Here is a 14,978-nt window from a genome sequence, read left to right as displayed (position 1 = left end):
AGTAGTTTTTTTTTTTTTTGCCGGGCTGATTTGTTCTCGTTTTGGCAGGTGAACTCTTCTATCCACGCTCTAACAATCGAGGCGGAGAGAGGCTTGAAGCAAGCGCAAGCTGCCGAAAAGGCTTCCTGCGCTGCGCGAGTTGAGCTAACGAGGTCTCGGAGGGACAACAAGGCCTTAGGATTGGTGGTGAAACACATGGCGAACCTGAAGCTAGACCTGGAGCATCAGGTCGGGTACCTTCAGGATGATAGCAGGGAGAAGACTAAGATCTTCTCTCAGGCCATCGAGGAGACGAAGGTGAAGGCCGTTAACGATTACATTGCTTCGCCGTGCTTTAATGACATGATGGTGGGCTCATACAGAAGGGGTTTCAAGTTGAGCCGATGGATGATAAGGAACACGTACCCCGAGCTCGACATTGGTGCCATAACCACTTCGCGCATTACTCCGGAAATGGCTGCTGCAACTTATGATGACGCGGATTCCAAAGATGAAGCGGGACCTTCGGGTATTGTCGAAGTCCCTTCTGAAGGCAAGGAAGATGTACCTCCGGGCCTGTGAGCTCGTTGCCGTTGTTTTTTTGTTTTTTTTTTTTGGAATGAAGTGTAAGCAAGATTATTTTGCAATGAATAGTCCCCCCTTTTTTGGTTAAGTGTTTGGGCAGTCATTTTCTCTTTTTGCTGAGCTGATTATGTTGCTAAACTGCTAGACTTAGGCCCCGAGGCGAGTTAACATAGTAAGGCTATACGCCTGATTTGTTCTCTGCCCGGGTTAGTTAACATAGGCTTAGAATTGGGCCCTGGGCTATGCACCTCAGGATCCATACTCGTGCAGCTTGCTTCGTTGATGAGGTGTCGAGGTCATCTTTAGCTCGGCATTCTGGCCCTTAGGCTCTGGTAGTGGCTCATGGCCTGCTTAGTTTGATAATTTATAGGTAATATCGTCTTAAGTTGACGATGTTCCATGCCTGGGGTATCTGTTTACCCTCTAGGGTCTCGAGCTCGTATGCTCCCCCGAGTGCTCTCCTTACTCGGTAGGGTCCTTTCCAATTCGGCCCGAGTTTGCCAATGCTGGGCTCGGGTACCATGACCTTGCGGAGAACCAGGTCGCCGACGCGGAAGTTTCGTCTCTTAACTCTGGCGTTGTAGTACCGAGCTACCCTTTGCTGGTACGCCGCAATCCTGATGTATGCGAGGTCCCTTACCTCGTCAAGTAGGTCGAGGTTGGTACATAGCTTGTCGTTATTAGTATTATCGATGTATGCTTCCAACCGAAGTGAGGGGATTTCGATTTCGGCTGGGATGACTGCCTCCGTACCATAGGCGAGGTTGAAGGGAGTTTCTCCGGTGGCGGTCTTCTCTGTAGTTCGGTATGCCCATAGGACGCTGGGCAGCTCGTCTGCCCATAACCCTTTAGCTCGGTCTAGCCTGACTTTTAGTCCGCGGAGGATAGCTATGTTCGTGACTTCTGCCTGACCGTTTGCTTGTGGGTGCGCAACCGACGTGAAGTTTTGTCGGATCCCCATGTCTTAGCACCACTCTTGGAATTTGATGTCCTCGAACTGCTTGCCATTGTCGGAGATCAGCACCCGAGATAGCCCGAAGCGACACACTATGTTCTTCCAGAAGAAGTTCTGGACGTTTCGAGCTGTGATAGTTACGAGAGTTTCAGCTTCAACTCACTTGGTGAAGTAGTCTACTGCCACTACTAGGAACTTCCTTCCTCCTGTTGCTAGCGGGAATGGCCCGAGTAGGTCGATACCCCATTATGCGAAGGGCCACGAGCTGGTGAGGTACTTGAGGTCGGCGGCGGGCTGGTGGTGATTATTGGCGTGCTTTTGGCACTTCTCGCACTTCCTGACTAGCCCAATGGCGTCTTCTTTCATTGTTGGCCAATAGTACCCCTGTCGTAGTGCTTTCTGGGCGACGGCCCTGCCCCCCAGGTGTCCGCCACATAGGCCTTCATGAATGTCGTGGAGTACGAGCTCGGCTTCAGGAGGTCGCAAACAGCGCAGGTAGGAAAGCGTGTAGGATCTTCGGTACAGTCGTCCGTCTATCATGACGTACTTGGCTGCCTAGCGCGCTACCCTTCTGGCGGCGTTGCGGTCTGCGGGGAGGGTTCCATGTAGCAGGAAGCTCGCGAGTGGATCAATCCAGCTCGGTTCTGCTTGGGCGACAGGAGCGACCTCCTCTGCCCCCCGGAGAATGCTAGGCCGAGGTAAGTCCTCTATGTACACAGTTCTCATGGTGTTGTCACTGATGCTGGCTAGCCGGGACAGGGCGTCGGCCTCAGCATTCTCTGACCTCGGGATTTGCTTGATGAAGTGTGACTAGAAGCTAAGCAGAGCCTCTTTTACCTTTGCCAAGTAGGCGACCATAGTTGGCTCGCGGGCTTCGTATTCCCTTGTAACTTGGTTGACCACAAGCTGGGAATCGCTGTAGATAACTATGTGTTTTGCCTTTACCTCTTGCGCCAGAGCTAGCTTGGCTATCAACGCCTCGTATTCTGCCTCACTATTGGATGCCGCGAACTCAAAGCGTAGCACGTACTCCAGTTTCGTGCCACTCGGACCGTGGAGAACTACACCAGCTCTGCTGCCCTGCTGATTTGAGGAGCCATCTACGTGAAGGATCCAGGGCTCTTCATCCCAGTTCGCGCTCGGCCTAACCAGAAGAAATACCGAACTGGGTGCGACCTCACAGGGCTCGGACTCAACCAGCCTGGGAGCACCGAGCTCACCCGAACTAGGGGTCTCGTGCTCAACCGGGCTGAGGACCTCGGAACTGAACGTGCATTCAGCAACAAAATCCGCCAAGGCTTGAACTTTGATAGCGGTTTGTGGCTTGTACTAGAGGTCGTACTCACTGAGTTCGATGGCCCACTTCGTCAATCGATCGGAGACCTCGAGCCTGAGTAATACTTGCCTCAAGGGTTTGTCGATGAGGACGATGATGGTATGGGCTTGGAAATACGGACGAGTTTGCGGGCCGCAATGACCGGCGCATAGGCTAGCTTTTCTATCTCCGGATATCTCATTTCTGCTCCCTGCAATATTTTGCTAACATAGTAGATGGGTCGTTGGACCCGATCTGCTTCCTTTACTAGTACCGAACTGACCACTTCGTCGTTTGCCGAGAGGTACAATTCTAAAACATCGCCCTCTTCGGGCCGGGTCAACACTGGGATACTGGCGAGGTATTTCTTGAGTCGTCAAATGCGAGCTGGCATTTCGGGTTCCACTCGAACCCTTTGCCTTTTATTGCCTTGAAGAAGGGTAGGCAACGGTCTACTGACTTAGACATGAAACGACTCAGAGTGGCTATTTTGCCATTTAGCCTCTGAATCTCTTTCACTTTTCGGGGTGGTCCCATATCTAGGATGGCTTTTATCTTGTCTGGGTTGGCCTCAATACCGCGTCGGTTGACGATATACCCTAGGAACTTACCCAAGGTGACACCGAAGACACACTTATTTGGGTTTAGTTTCATGTTAAATTGACGCAGAATTTGAAAGACAGAATGCAGATCTTGTATCAATTGATGCGAAAACTGTGTCTTGGCGACCATGTCGTCTACATAACATTCTATCTTTGTGCCAATTAAGGGTTGAAATAGCTTATTCACAAGCCTTTGAAAAGTTGCCCCAACGTTTTTCAATCCGAAGGGCATAACCTTGTAGCAGTACAGGCCGAACTCGGTTACGAAGGCGGTTTTTTCCTCACCGGTCGGGTCCATCCTGATTTGGTTGTAGCCCGAGTAGGCATCCAGGAAGCTTAGCAACTCGTGTCTCGAGGTCGTGTCCACTAGGCGGTCGATCCTGGGGAGGGGGAAGCAATCTTTTGGGCAAGCTCGGTTCAGGTTGGTGTAGTCAACGCACATGCGCCACTTGCCGTTTGTCTTTTTTACCAGAACAGGGTTGGCCACCCAGCTCGGGTAATGAACTTCCCTTATGAAGTTTGTTGCGAGGACCTTCTCAACCTCTTCATCGACCGCCCTCCAGCATTCTGGGGCTAAGTTGTGTTTCTTCTGTCTAATGGGTCTAACTACAGGATCAGTATTGAGCTTGTGAGTTATGAGCTTAGGGTCTATGCCGGGCATTTCTGCCGCGGACCAAGCAAAAGCATCTAAGTTATTGAGTAAGAAGCGTACCAGTTCGGACCGCAAGGGTTCATCCAGGGATGCTCCGACCTGAAGTAATCTGGCGGGGTCTTTTGCTGAGACAGAGATGGGAACAGTTTCTTCTGTTGGTGCAGCTCGCTCCTCGTTCTGTTCCACAGGTCGCTCCAGTTCGAGGTCGCCAGTTACCTTGGCTTTTCCCTTGAGGGCGGCGACGTAGCACTTACGGGACTCGAGCTGGTCGCCCCGCACTATCCCGATGCCGAAGTCCATTGGGAACTTCATGGCCAAATAGTAAGTAGACACCACGGCCTTTAAAGCATGGGTGATTGGCCGACCTACTATGGCATTGTAGGGGGAAGGGGTCGTGACCACCAAAAAATCATGACTGAGTCTTACCGTACTAGGCCACGTGCCGACTTCCACGGGTACTGTGACCTTTCCCAGGGGTCTGACCTCTTCTCCGCTGAAGCCGACCAGCGGGGTGTTCGCGAGCTTCAAATCAGTCTCTCAGAACTGGAGTTTGTCGAAGGCCGCTTTAAAAAGGATGTCTGTCGAACTACCGGAGTCAACGAGTAAACGCCAGACTTCGAAGTCGTTGATCTTCACCTTTATGACGAGTGCGTCGTCGTGGGGGTAGTGGACCCCGCGCACATCGTCTTCGGTGTTGCCGAGGTGCACCCGGGTGCATCCTGCTACGATCGATCCCGGGTTGATGCCCTATGGAGGATTTTGTTCTTCTATGGTGGCTTCCCGGGTTGATGCCCGAGCTGCTGCCGAGGTGCATCCTGCTACGATCGATCCTCCAACGATCACGTGGATCGTTCCCCGAACTGGTCTTTCCTCCCGGGGCTGCTTCTGCAGTTCGGCTGGCCAGTTGCTGGACTCGGGAGCATCTCTGTTGTGCTCTCCCTGCCAACCTGTCTTATTACTATTATTGTTATTATTATTATGCTAGACTCGTCGTGGAGATTATTACAATGTTCGGTGCTATGACCGTGGTCTCTATGGAAACCACAGTACAAGTTTTTATTCCTCTCGTTCGGGTTTCTCTTCAGACGAGGTGGCCATTTCACGTACGAGGCGTCTTTGATCGTCATTAAGATCTCGGCCCGCTTCGCGTTTAAGGGCGTGTAGTTCGTCTGACCTGCTAAGGGAGATTGGAACAGTAGGCTTGGCTTCGTCTCCCGAGCTGGGTCTTTCTTCCTCCTGTCATCTGGGTTGGAGGGTTTGCCTTCCCTCTTCCTTTTTTCGATCCCGCTTTCAGTCCTTTGGTTGATCTCCTCCTCTGTTCTTATGAATTTGTCTGCGAGCTTGAGGAATTCAGCTACGATCGCGGGCTGGTTGACTACCATGTGCCACCTGAACTCCTTGTGTGTCACACCCCTCTTGGCTGTCGCGAGCTGTACCATGGGGTCTAGGCGCGGTATCTACAAGCACCCGTCATTGAACCGTTTGACATAGCCCCAACTCTCCTTCCCTCTGGACTATTTCGAGGAGGCTCTCCTCGGTTCGGGGGCACCGCTTGCTAGTAACGAAGTGTGCGGTGAAGATTTGCACGAACTGGGTCCAGCTTCTTATCGACCCGGGGGCCAGGTTCCTGTACCAGGTGCGGGCCACTCCCCTGAAGGTGGTAGTGAAGGCCACACACATGCAGGACTCGTTGGCCCTCGCCAGGTGCATTTGGGACTGGAAAGCATCGACATGGTCATTGGGGTCAAAGGACCCATCATACTTGTCTAGAGGAGGGAGTTTGAAATCTTTGGGCATGGGAACTGCAAGGAGTTCTGAGGATAGGGGGGAAGGGACTGAAAGAATAGGGGCAACTTTTACCTCGTCCGAGCTTGTTCCTTCTTTACCTCGGAGCTCGAGTAGGATGCGGGTGGTAGTTCGGCGACTTCGCTGCTGATTAGAAGGCCTGGTATTGGCGCTACTTGCCTCGATGTTGCCGAGATTGATCGGCCCGGACTGTTGGTAGTCCGCAGCCAGGACGCCGAACTGGTTCTCTACGAGCGAGAGCTCGAACTTAGAGTGCCGATGTGCTGACTTGATCGGCAAGGAGGTTCCTGACCCGCCGGCGAGCTGCGAGACGGGGGTAATTGGTCTTTCCCTCCTGCCCGGAGATGATGCCTGGCTCCTGGAGGGGTTCTGAAATTGGAAGGCTTCCCCTCGGTGAAGGTGCCCGCCCTGAGGGGAGGGCTTGACCAGCTTCGGAGCAGGGTGCCGAGGTGGGAGCTGTGGTTGGTTCAGAGGTAGTTGGGAGAACTGCTATTGATAGTGACACTGAGAAATGTAGTGCAGTACTTGCTGCTGATGGAGCTGATGTTGCTGGAACTGCTGCATTTGGGCTTGCATTGCCTGCATGCACTATATCAAGTCATCAAGCTGGTTCTGGCTGGTCGCCAGAGGGACAGCGGTTGGTTCGGCGAAAGTTGTCTCAATAGGGGGGGGGGGGGGGGGAAGGGAGACATTCACAGGTGCCACCGCACTTGGTGCATTGAGGCTAGGGATTCCGTTCGTCGAGAGGGGGACGGTGAACTGTCCGATACATACAGTGGCGGGCTGAGGGTGTTCCCCTACCGCATTGAAGTTGGCGTTGTGCCTGTTGCTGCTGGAGGAAGCCATGGAAGCTAAGGTTTCTTTGAGAGAGAGAGAGAGAGAGTTAAAGGTTAGGGGAGGCTTTTTGAAGTCTTCCCACAGACGGCGCCAAATGATGATGCGCAATCCGGTCGGTCCTACCTGTCAGTTACCTTGCTTCTGACGAAATTGGAGGTGCCTGAAATAAGGAAGGAAATGGAGACTTTCCGAGAGGAACCCGGTTGGAACACTCCGAAGTTCAAGTTAGTGCTCTTGAGAAGGCAAGGGGAATGAGGGACTTCAAGACCAGAAAGCACAAGAATCACATACCTCCTTCTTTGGGGGAAGGGGGCCTTTTATAATCACCCTGCTACACTCACTCCCATACCTCTGCCAGATCGGGCATCATCACCTCCGCCAGATCGGGTGTCATCATCTCTGCCAGACGCCAGTTCAGGTGTCATAACCTCTGCCAGTTGCCAGTTCGGGTGTCATAACCTCTGCCAGTTGCCAGTTCGGGTGTCATAACCACCACTGTCTTCCTTGTCAGGGTCGTCTTTGCCACGTCTGAGATGGCGGTGGCGGGTGGCTGTTGGAGGGCGGCTGTCATGTGTCGGACCCCTAATCAGTCAGGCGCGCCACCTCCGTATACGGGCTTCCTGGGCGTCAGGTATGGTTGTTCAGTTAGGCGACTTGGAGCCGAAGTGGTGCGCGAGGTGAAGTCTTGAGTTCGGATAAAAGTGTGGCCCGAACTGCCCCGGGGTGGGTCAGCTCGGGTTTTTGCCCTTTGCACTCCTTGTAAGGCTCAGGACCTCCAAGGGAGAGCTCGGGTTCTTCCTTGGGGAGCTCGGGTCGTGGGTTCCTTTTTTGGGGGAGCTCGAGACTCCTTTTCTCGGAGCTCGGGTTGTGGGTCCGCTGCCGTGCCGAGCTGGCGCTTCTTCTAGGTCACTCTCGGTTGCTTCCACGTGTTGCGTGGCCAAAGGGTCGGGCCAAATCTCCCTCCATCAGTACCGAATAAAAAAGGCTTCACAGCTATCAAAGAACTCATATCGGTTAAAAATAAACAAAGGAATGTTTTCAGGAGAAATATAGAGCCACTGAAGATAAAATGAGATACCTTTGCCAAAATAGAAAATAAGATGCGATCCCTCTATTCTTATTACGGCTCAGTTTGGGAAGAGTACAACTACAAATAATACAGTACAAATACATACAAAATGCAAGGTTTCGCACTCTACTACATATTTGTATTTGTACTCTTTCCGAACTGAGCTATATGAAAAGGGTAAAGAGAAAAATTGATTCCTCCATGGATCTAAATTCTGATTGGGAATAATACTATCGTTGGAACACAAAAAGATAACAAAACTACTTGATGGCCCCATCAACTTGATAGTTGAAACAAACAGTAAGGTTTTGTTTACCCACTTTTTTCTCATGCTAAAAGAAGGAAGAGGTAGTAGAGGTTAACCCCCTGAAGCTTGAATCAACCATTCGTAGGTACTACAACTTAAATTTCAAAAATTCAAACATAGTCACTTAATCACAAGCAAAGATGCACTCAGTAGTCATACATAGAAATTGCTTTTACAGGTGTTATAAGTGCACAAAAAATCATAATCTTGAAGAAGCGAGTGTAATAGAGTACCAGGGAAAAAAAGACCAATATCATCAAGAGAAGCATGTGCTCAAGGAACAGAACCGGATACTGAAAAAGGTAAGCAGATTGGGTTCAACTGGTTTGGTACAAAAAATTGTAAGAGAAAGAAACCAAATTGCAATAATTTCCATTTCTTGTTTCAGGTTCAGTGAATTATCAAAAGTAATTTCAAATGCACTGTTGTCTGCAATAAATCAACATATTTTACATCTCCTGGCTTGGTTTCTACATGCCATCAAAACCAAGGCTGTCTCATTAACAAAGGATTGAATAACAATGGGTGGTAGATACATAATCATGGTAAAAAAAATGACAGTTATCTAGATGGAGATGATGGCAGCTCAGCTAGCTCAATAAACCAATATTATACAACATCTACATGCATGGCCCTTTTCTGCTTCAACAAGGCACCACAGAGCCTTGCAGCCTCCAAGTTATCCCTAACATTGTGTACTCTTATAAAGTTTGCACCACCCAAAATCCCAGCAGTGACAGCAGCAACAGTTGCAGGGTCTCTATCAGAGGCATCTGGACGATTGCAATTCTCACCTAAAAACCTCTTTCTGGAAGGTCCAATCAAGATGGAACATGAGAAATGGCCAAACTCCTCATTGCAATCTCTCCTCGAATGGTTTGTAGACCCATGAGAATTTCTAAATTGTGTTCATTTTTCCTTGAGAATCCAATTCCAGGGTCAATAATAATCCTCCAAGTTGGCACACCTAATTCTGCTTCTCTAGCCTGAAAAGATAACTCAGAATCAACTTGCTTACAAAGGTCTTCATATTATGGATGTTCACTATTCTCCATTGTACATGGATCCCCTCTCATACGCATTACAACATAAGGAACTCCTAGAATTGCAGCAACCTTAAGCGTGCTGGAGTCTTAACTGCCCAGCAGACACATCCTTGATAAGATGAGCACCTTTATTGACTGCTTCAGATGCAACTTTTGAGTAAAAAGTATCCACAGATAAGAACTTCCCTTCTAGCTCTGGTATTTCCAGAACAGCTTCTAGTACAGGTATTAATCTATCTAGTTCTTCTTCTGCTGAAATCCTAGAAGCAAATGGGCGTGTGTATTGTGCACCAATATCAATAATATCTGCCCCTTCTGAGAGCATCAGGCATACCTGAGAAACTGCAGTCTCTACAGACTGAAACTTTCCCCCATCACTGAAACTATCCGGAGTCAGGTTAAGAACATCCATGACATGATTTTCCCTGACCAGTTCCACAACTGATTTCCAATGGGTAAAACTCACCTTAATCCTTCCTTTCCAATAAGAAAGTCACCACCAAGTTTCTTCCATAATTCAAAAAGTCTTCCAGTTTGTTTTGAAAAAGAATGCCAGCTTGCAACTGTATCACTGTCTATGGCAGAACCAAGTAGATCTATTAGTGGGGCCACTACAAAGGGTCTTTCCCAAATTCTTTCATGTGGAACATTAAGAATCTCAGAATTGACATTGAACTTCCCATAAAACAATGTATCTAAGTCAATTGGCCTTGGGCCATACCTTATCCCGTCTGTTCTGCCCATATCCTTCTCAATTTGCTTAAGCACACCCAGTAGTTCATGGGGCCCAAGTTTTGTTACTCCTCTAACTGCAGAGTTGAGAAAGAGTGGCTGATCGGTCACATATGCAGGCTCTGTTTCATATAAACACCCATGTCTTATGATCTGAATCCCTGACTTCTTCATCAACCATATAGCTTCATTAAAATTTAAAATTATGAAGTTGATCACCCACATTGCTTCCCAAAGCAATTACTACTTCTGGAGCATGGACTTCCACTGCAGTATCTGAAGACAAATGGAGGAATGGAGATATTGCTGCAAAATGGAAGAAAATAAAAACCTAATGAGAATAGCTTGGAGAATCTCTGTTTTTGCTTTCTAAGATTGCTTTATTTCAATATTTTTACTAACTGTTAATGATCTTCTTCGTCTTATATTATCATGTAGTGTTTTCTATAAACAGAAAACTGGAGTGAAAATTCCACTGCATATGCCTCATCACTTCATTTGCCTTGTGTCAATAAATCAACAAGCACTTCTGATGGCTATATGCATATTATGTTATCATGCAGTAAAATCTATAGACAACATTGGAATCAAAATTTCATTTCACATACCTCACCATTTGATGGGTCCCTCCCATCTGCAGATCTCTTATAACAAAATCTACCACCTTCAGATAACTCATGACTATACCATCTAATGATATGGAACCCAACAACTGGTGTGTCCTGCACATCTGACTATTGCCTCAGAAATGATTTGCAATCAGTAAAATGGCACCTTGCAATCAAGTAGGCTTGCTGCTAAAAATTCCATATTGTATTGACTCAGTGTAATAAGATAATATAGATGCATTAGAGTCGCTTTCCAAGGTCTAGGTGTCTGATACCATCACATTTTAATTTACATTAATATACACCCAATCATTAAAATAGAATGGAGATTACCCCTGGAACACTTGATGATTCCTTTAAACCCATGTTTAATGGGATTTATTTGCTTGAAAATATTCATGCTGCTAGTGGTTCTCTGAGTCCTGAAACAAAAGTAATAGGAGTTTAAAATTCAAGTTTTTTGAGTAAGGGTGAAATATAATTTCATAAACAAAAAACAAAAACATGTACAACAAGCTGCTGTATATAGGGGTATACACAGCCAAATGCCCATACAATCCTATAAATTGTTTGAAATTCAAAGTTGGCTCAGTACTGCTATTTTCTCTTTGGAAATAATGCATTTAACTCAAACATTAACTAATTTTCTTCTGATACAATTAATAACATGTATTAAAGATCATGTAATACCCAACTTGAGGATGCAAAAACAAAGGAGTTAACCAAAGAAAAAAAAAGAACTTTATTCACAGACACAGATGGCTTGCTAACTGCACCACCTTCCAGAAAATCAGAGATAATTAAAACATATTTAAGCAGAACATGAAGACTTTAGGTGTTTTAGATTGTATTGGTAAGATGAGGAACGTGAAAATACTGATGATCTGTTCGGTTGGATGGAAACAAAGAAAAGAAATGATTTTCTGTAAATGGCTTTCTGGAAAATAGAAATCCATTTAATAGAAAAATTATCATTTGTTGTTCGGTTGATCCTATGGAAAAATGATTAGTAAAACATTTTCAGTTATATGTATTTGAGAGATACAAATTAAGTAACCTAATGTGTAAATAACCTAATTTTTTTTGTCAGACTCATGTAGTTGGGCTTTTAATTTTAAGTCCAGCCTATTCATTGGAGAGGCCTACATTTGGAGTGAAAAATCCTGCTCATTAAAAAGCTAAACTAAAATCATGATAAAAAGAGCATAAAATTAACAACTGCTTACTGCTTTAATTGGATGTAACCTGAAGAAGGCACCAAGAGGGTCGCCATAAGCATCAATCAATCATCTTTCATAAGTTTTCCATTTAACTTCCTGGGTATTTTTTCAGATCACAAGGATTGCAAGACCTCTTTAATAGCTGGAAACTTAAGAGTTTAAATAAGAGAGTAAAACTCTTTGATCTATGATTCCATTTGCTGCTTTTTTGGACATGTCAAGAAAGAGATTCACATATATGAAAACAAGGTTAGCCCTGAAAAAGGTGGTTCTCCAAAGAGTTGTAGGGAAGTTAAGATCTTGCTTGTCCATGCAAAGGAGTTTTGAGGAAGTCTCCCACTTGTCTTTTTTCAAGTTTTATCCTTTCTTATTGTAAGAAACTGATTATATATTATATATATATATATTTATTTATTTATATATTTCTTTTGTATAATCTGCTCTTCTATACAGAGCCTTTGTTTATATGGGTCCTGATGTATATAGTTACAGAAGTTTTTTCTATATATTAGTGAAATACTTTACCATTTAAAAAAGTCTACACAAAACCATCGAAAAAGATAAAGGAGCTAATAATCCAACATGGATATTCCTACATCTAGCACTCATAGGAGTCTAATAATAGTCACGGGTTAAAAAAAAAAAACCTATAACTCTTATCACCATGATCTGAAAACACTGACAATCAACACCTTCACATTTTATCATTTTGAAACTCGAGCTCATACGAGCGTCTCCTTTGCACTCAAAATATCAACTTCCTAATGAAGCAAGTTCAATCGAATAATTGCTCTCCATTACCTTGACATTGAATTTCTCAGTGAAATCAATTTTTCATAATTGTAGGGTTGTTCCTCCTGAGTTCAAGCTGTTCCTGCTGGGTTAAAGTCCAACTCTCTTGGATTATGGAGAAAATAAAGTACCGATGTACATCTTTCAGGATTACAAATAGCTATAAGCCTATAACCTGTCAATTTTACTCAAATACCTTTAACCCAAATCCAAATGTCATTGCAAGTACATTTTCTGGTAATGCTATGGTACCATGTAATGTCATTAGTGATTGTTCAGTTGGAAATCTTAAAAATTATGATGGCTGTGCTGAGTTTAAGATCTCAATAATGAAAAAAAAAAGATCAACTATAAGGTATCCACTGTTTCCCATAAATTGTTGGGGAGTTTAAGAAGAGAGTAACATTTTTCTCTTCTCTTTTCTAATTTAGACAGCATAAGAATACCAATCAAAAAAAAAAGAAAAACATAAGTTCTTTCACCAGAAAAGTTGCAATCTTTCCAATGATTACCTGCAACTGTGATACTTGAGTTCTAGCAATTCGTATCAGTAAATGAAGATTACCAACATCCCCAACACTAACTATGCATGGTCTGAAGTGATCAAAAATGATTTAAAGACTTAATGGAAAAGCATAGCTCTTGATAAAGCACAATGGTGCGACAGTATTCATCTAGCTGACCCCAAATGGTAGGCATTAAGGCTGAGCTTATCTAAGCTGAGTTGAGAATTTAATGCTAAAATGACATATAGTGTTGCAATTTATTATGGATTTCGTATGTCAATAAAAACAACATTCTATATGTCAATATTCTCCAAACCTAATACTGATTTCTGCTCTAATCATAAATTCAATTTAGCATCTGCAACAAAATTTGACATCCTCTAGCACCTTATAGCTAATGTTGTTTCATTGATATACATATTGATATCTTCACATGGAGATGATTGGTTTGGCAGTAGAACTACAAAATTTCTAACCTGAAATTGATGCAGTGCACAAAACCTTTGAAATTATCATCACTCAATAATGCCTTCTAAGCCAAATGTTAGATTATCTGTCCCTTCAGTTTGAGCCCCTGCAAACATAAACCTTCTAACTTCCCTTGTATTTATGTAACCTATAAGATGAAGAAGTCTCTAAAGAGAGCTCCAAGGTTCAACCAGTGATAACTTCCACTTATGTTCCCTCAACTAATAATGAATCCAAGCATTAGACAAGCCAGGCCGTTGAGGAATCACATTGCCACAGAAACAAGATATGGGGCTGCTTATTACCACTAAGTTCTCCTTTTCAGTTATTCAATTTATTTCTTCTCCTTTTTGTCTACTACATTCATCCACCTTCTAAGCTACAACAAAGAATTCAGCAACCTCAATAACAAATTAAAAGTCCATTAGAAATAACCGTTCCCCTATATTGTAGTTTAGTAAACTCTCACTGATCTCGAGCAGGTTTAAAAACCTTATAAAGTTATAGCAGCATAGAAAATTAGAAATATCCCCAATTTGGAAACCCGCCTCTCTATGAAACAAAAACAAGCCCAACCACACACACACACACAAAATTCTCTCAACATATTTAACTAAAATTTAGTATAATCCTACAGGACTATTTACTAATTACTATTCTGTGGAATCATATATTGAATGAGAGATCCTAACAGAAATGCATAATAACTATATTGTCAACAATTAGAAATAAAATTAGCAACGAAATTTAAATCTATAAACTTTACCCAATTTCCCAACATCAACTACAAGCTCTCAATTAAAAAAACAGCAATTCTGCAGCTGCTACATTGACCAATGCCAACAAATCCATCGATCTACAAATATGCACACAGAGAGGAACAATACCATACCAACCAACAAAAGAGAAAAACCTAAGTAAACCAAGAAGCTGTCATGTTTACCATAATAAAACAACAGTACGAATAACCCAGCTTAAGAAGACGATGTTCCTCATCAAAGAGAACAATGAATCAAATAACAATCTCAAAACAAAAAAGAAAAAAAAAAAAGAAAAAGAAAAGAGCCCTTAGACACCAAAGAATAAAAAATGGGGAAGAACAAGAGAAAAAGATGAGAAGAGAACCCCCTACCTACAGCTTCAGTGTGCGAAATCTCCATTGCTAAATCATCAGTCTAAACATGTTAGTTGCAAGAAATGCAATTACGGGTTTAGGCCTTTAGACCATTCCTTCACGTGAAGTCTTTTAGAATTGCCCCACGTTTTCCCGTTATTTGCAACAGATAAGGTTTTGAATATTTTTCATGTATTAATCAAATTTTTATGCAATTACCCATATCCCTCCATTTGGAAAAACAGATATTCAGTTTTTTGGTCAGATAAAAGTTATTTCTTAAATCTTAATGTGCGGTAGTAGTTAATTAGTTGAAGCTTAATTTGATTCAACTCTAAAAGAAGCTAATAACAAGATTTTTTTTTTTGATAAATTACTAATAACA

General features: G+C 44.2%; 1 protein-coding gene across 1 annotated transcript; it reads right to left on the bottom strand.

The window, feature by feature from the left end:
• Positions 1 to 8,446: 8,446 nt before the first annotated feature.
• Positions 8,447 to 14,605, bottom strand: LOC104598169 (folate synthesis bifunctional protein, mitochondrial). Its single transcript, XM_088903229.1, is given in 7 exon segments — positions 8,447 to 8,934; positions 8,937 to 9,240; positions 9,242 to 9,573; positions 9,576 to 10,080; positions 10,082 to 10,191; positions 10,827 to 10,915; positions 14,423 to 14,605. Coding segments are annotated over 7 exon segments (1,611 nt in total). The 5' UTR covers positions 14,476 to 14,605; the 3' UTR covers positions 8,447 to 8,716.
• Between the last annotated feature and the right edge of the window lie 373 nt (positions 14,606 to 14,978).

This window comes from Nelumbo nucifera, chromosome 4 (genome assembly GCF_055504915.1).
Source record: "Nelumbo nucifera cultivar China Antique chromosome 4, China Antique-T2T, whole genome shotgun sequence".
NCBI lineage: Eukaryota > Viridiplantae > Streptophyta > Magnoliopsida > Proteales > Nelumbonaceae > Nelumbo > Nelumbo nucifera.
Note: the sequence above shows the minus strand (reverse complement) of the source record. Positions and strands in the feature narration are given on the sequence as shown.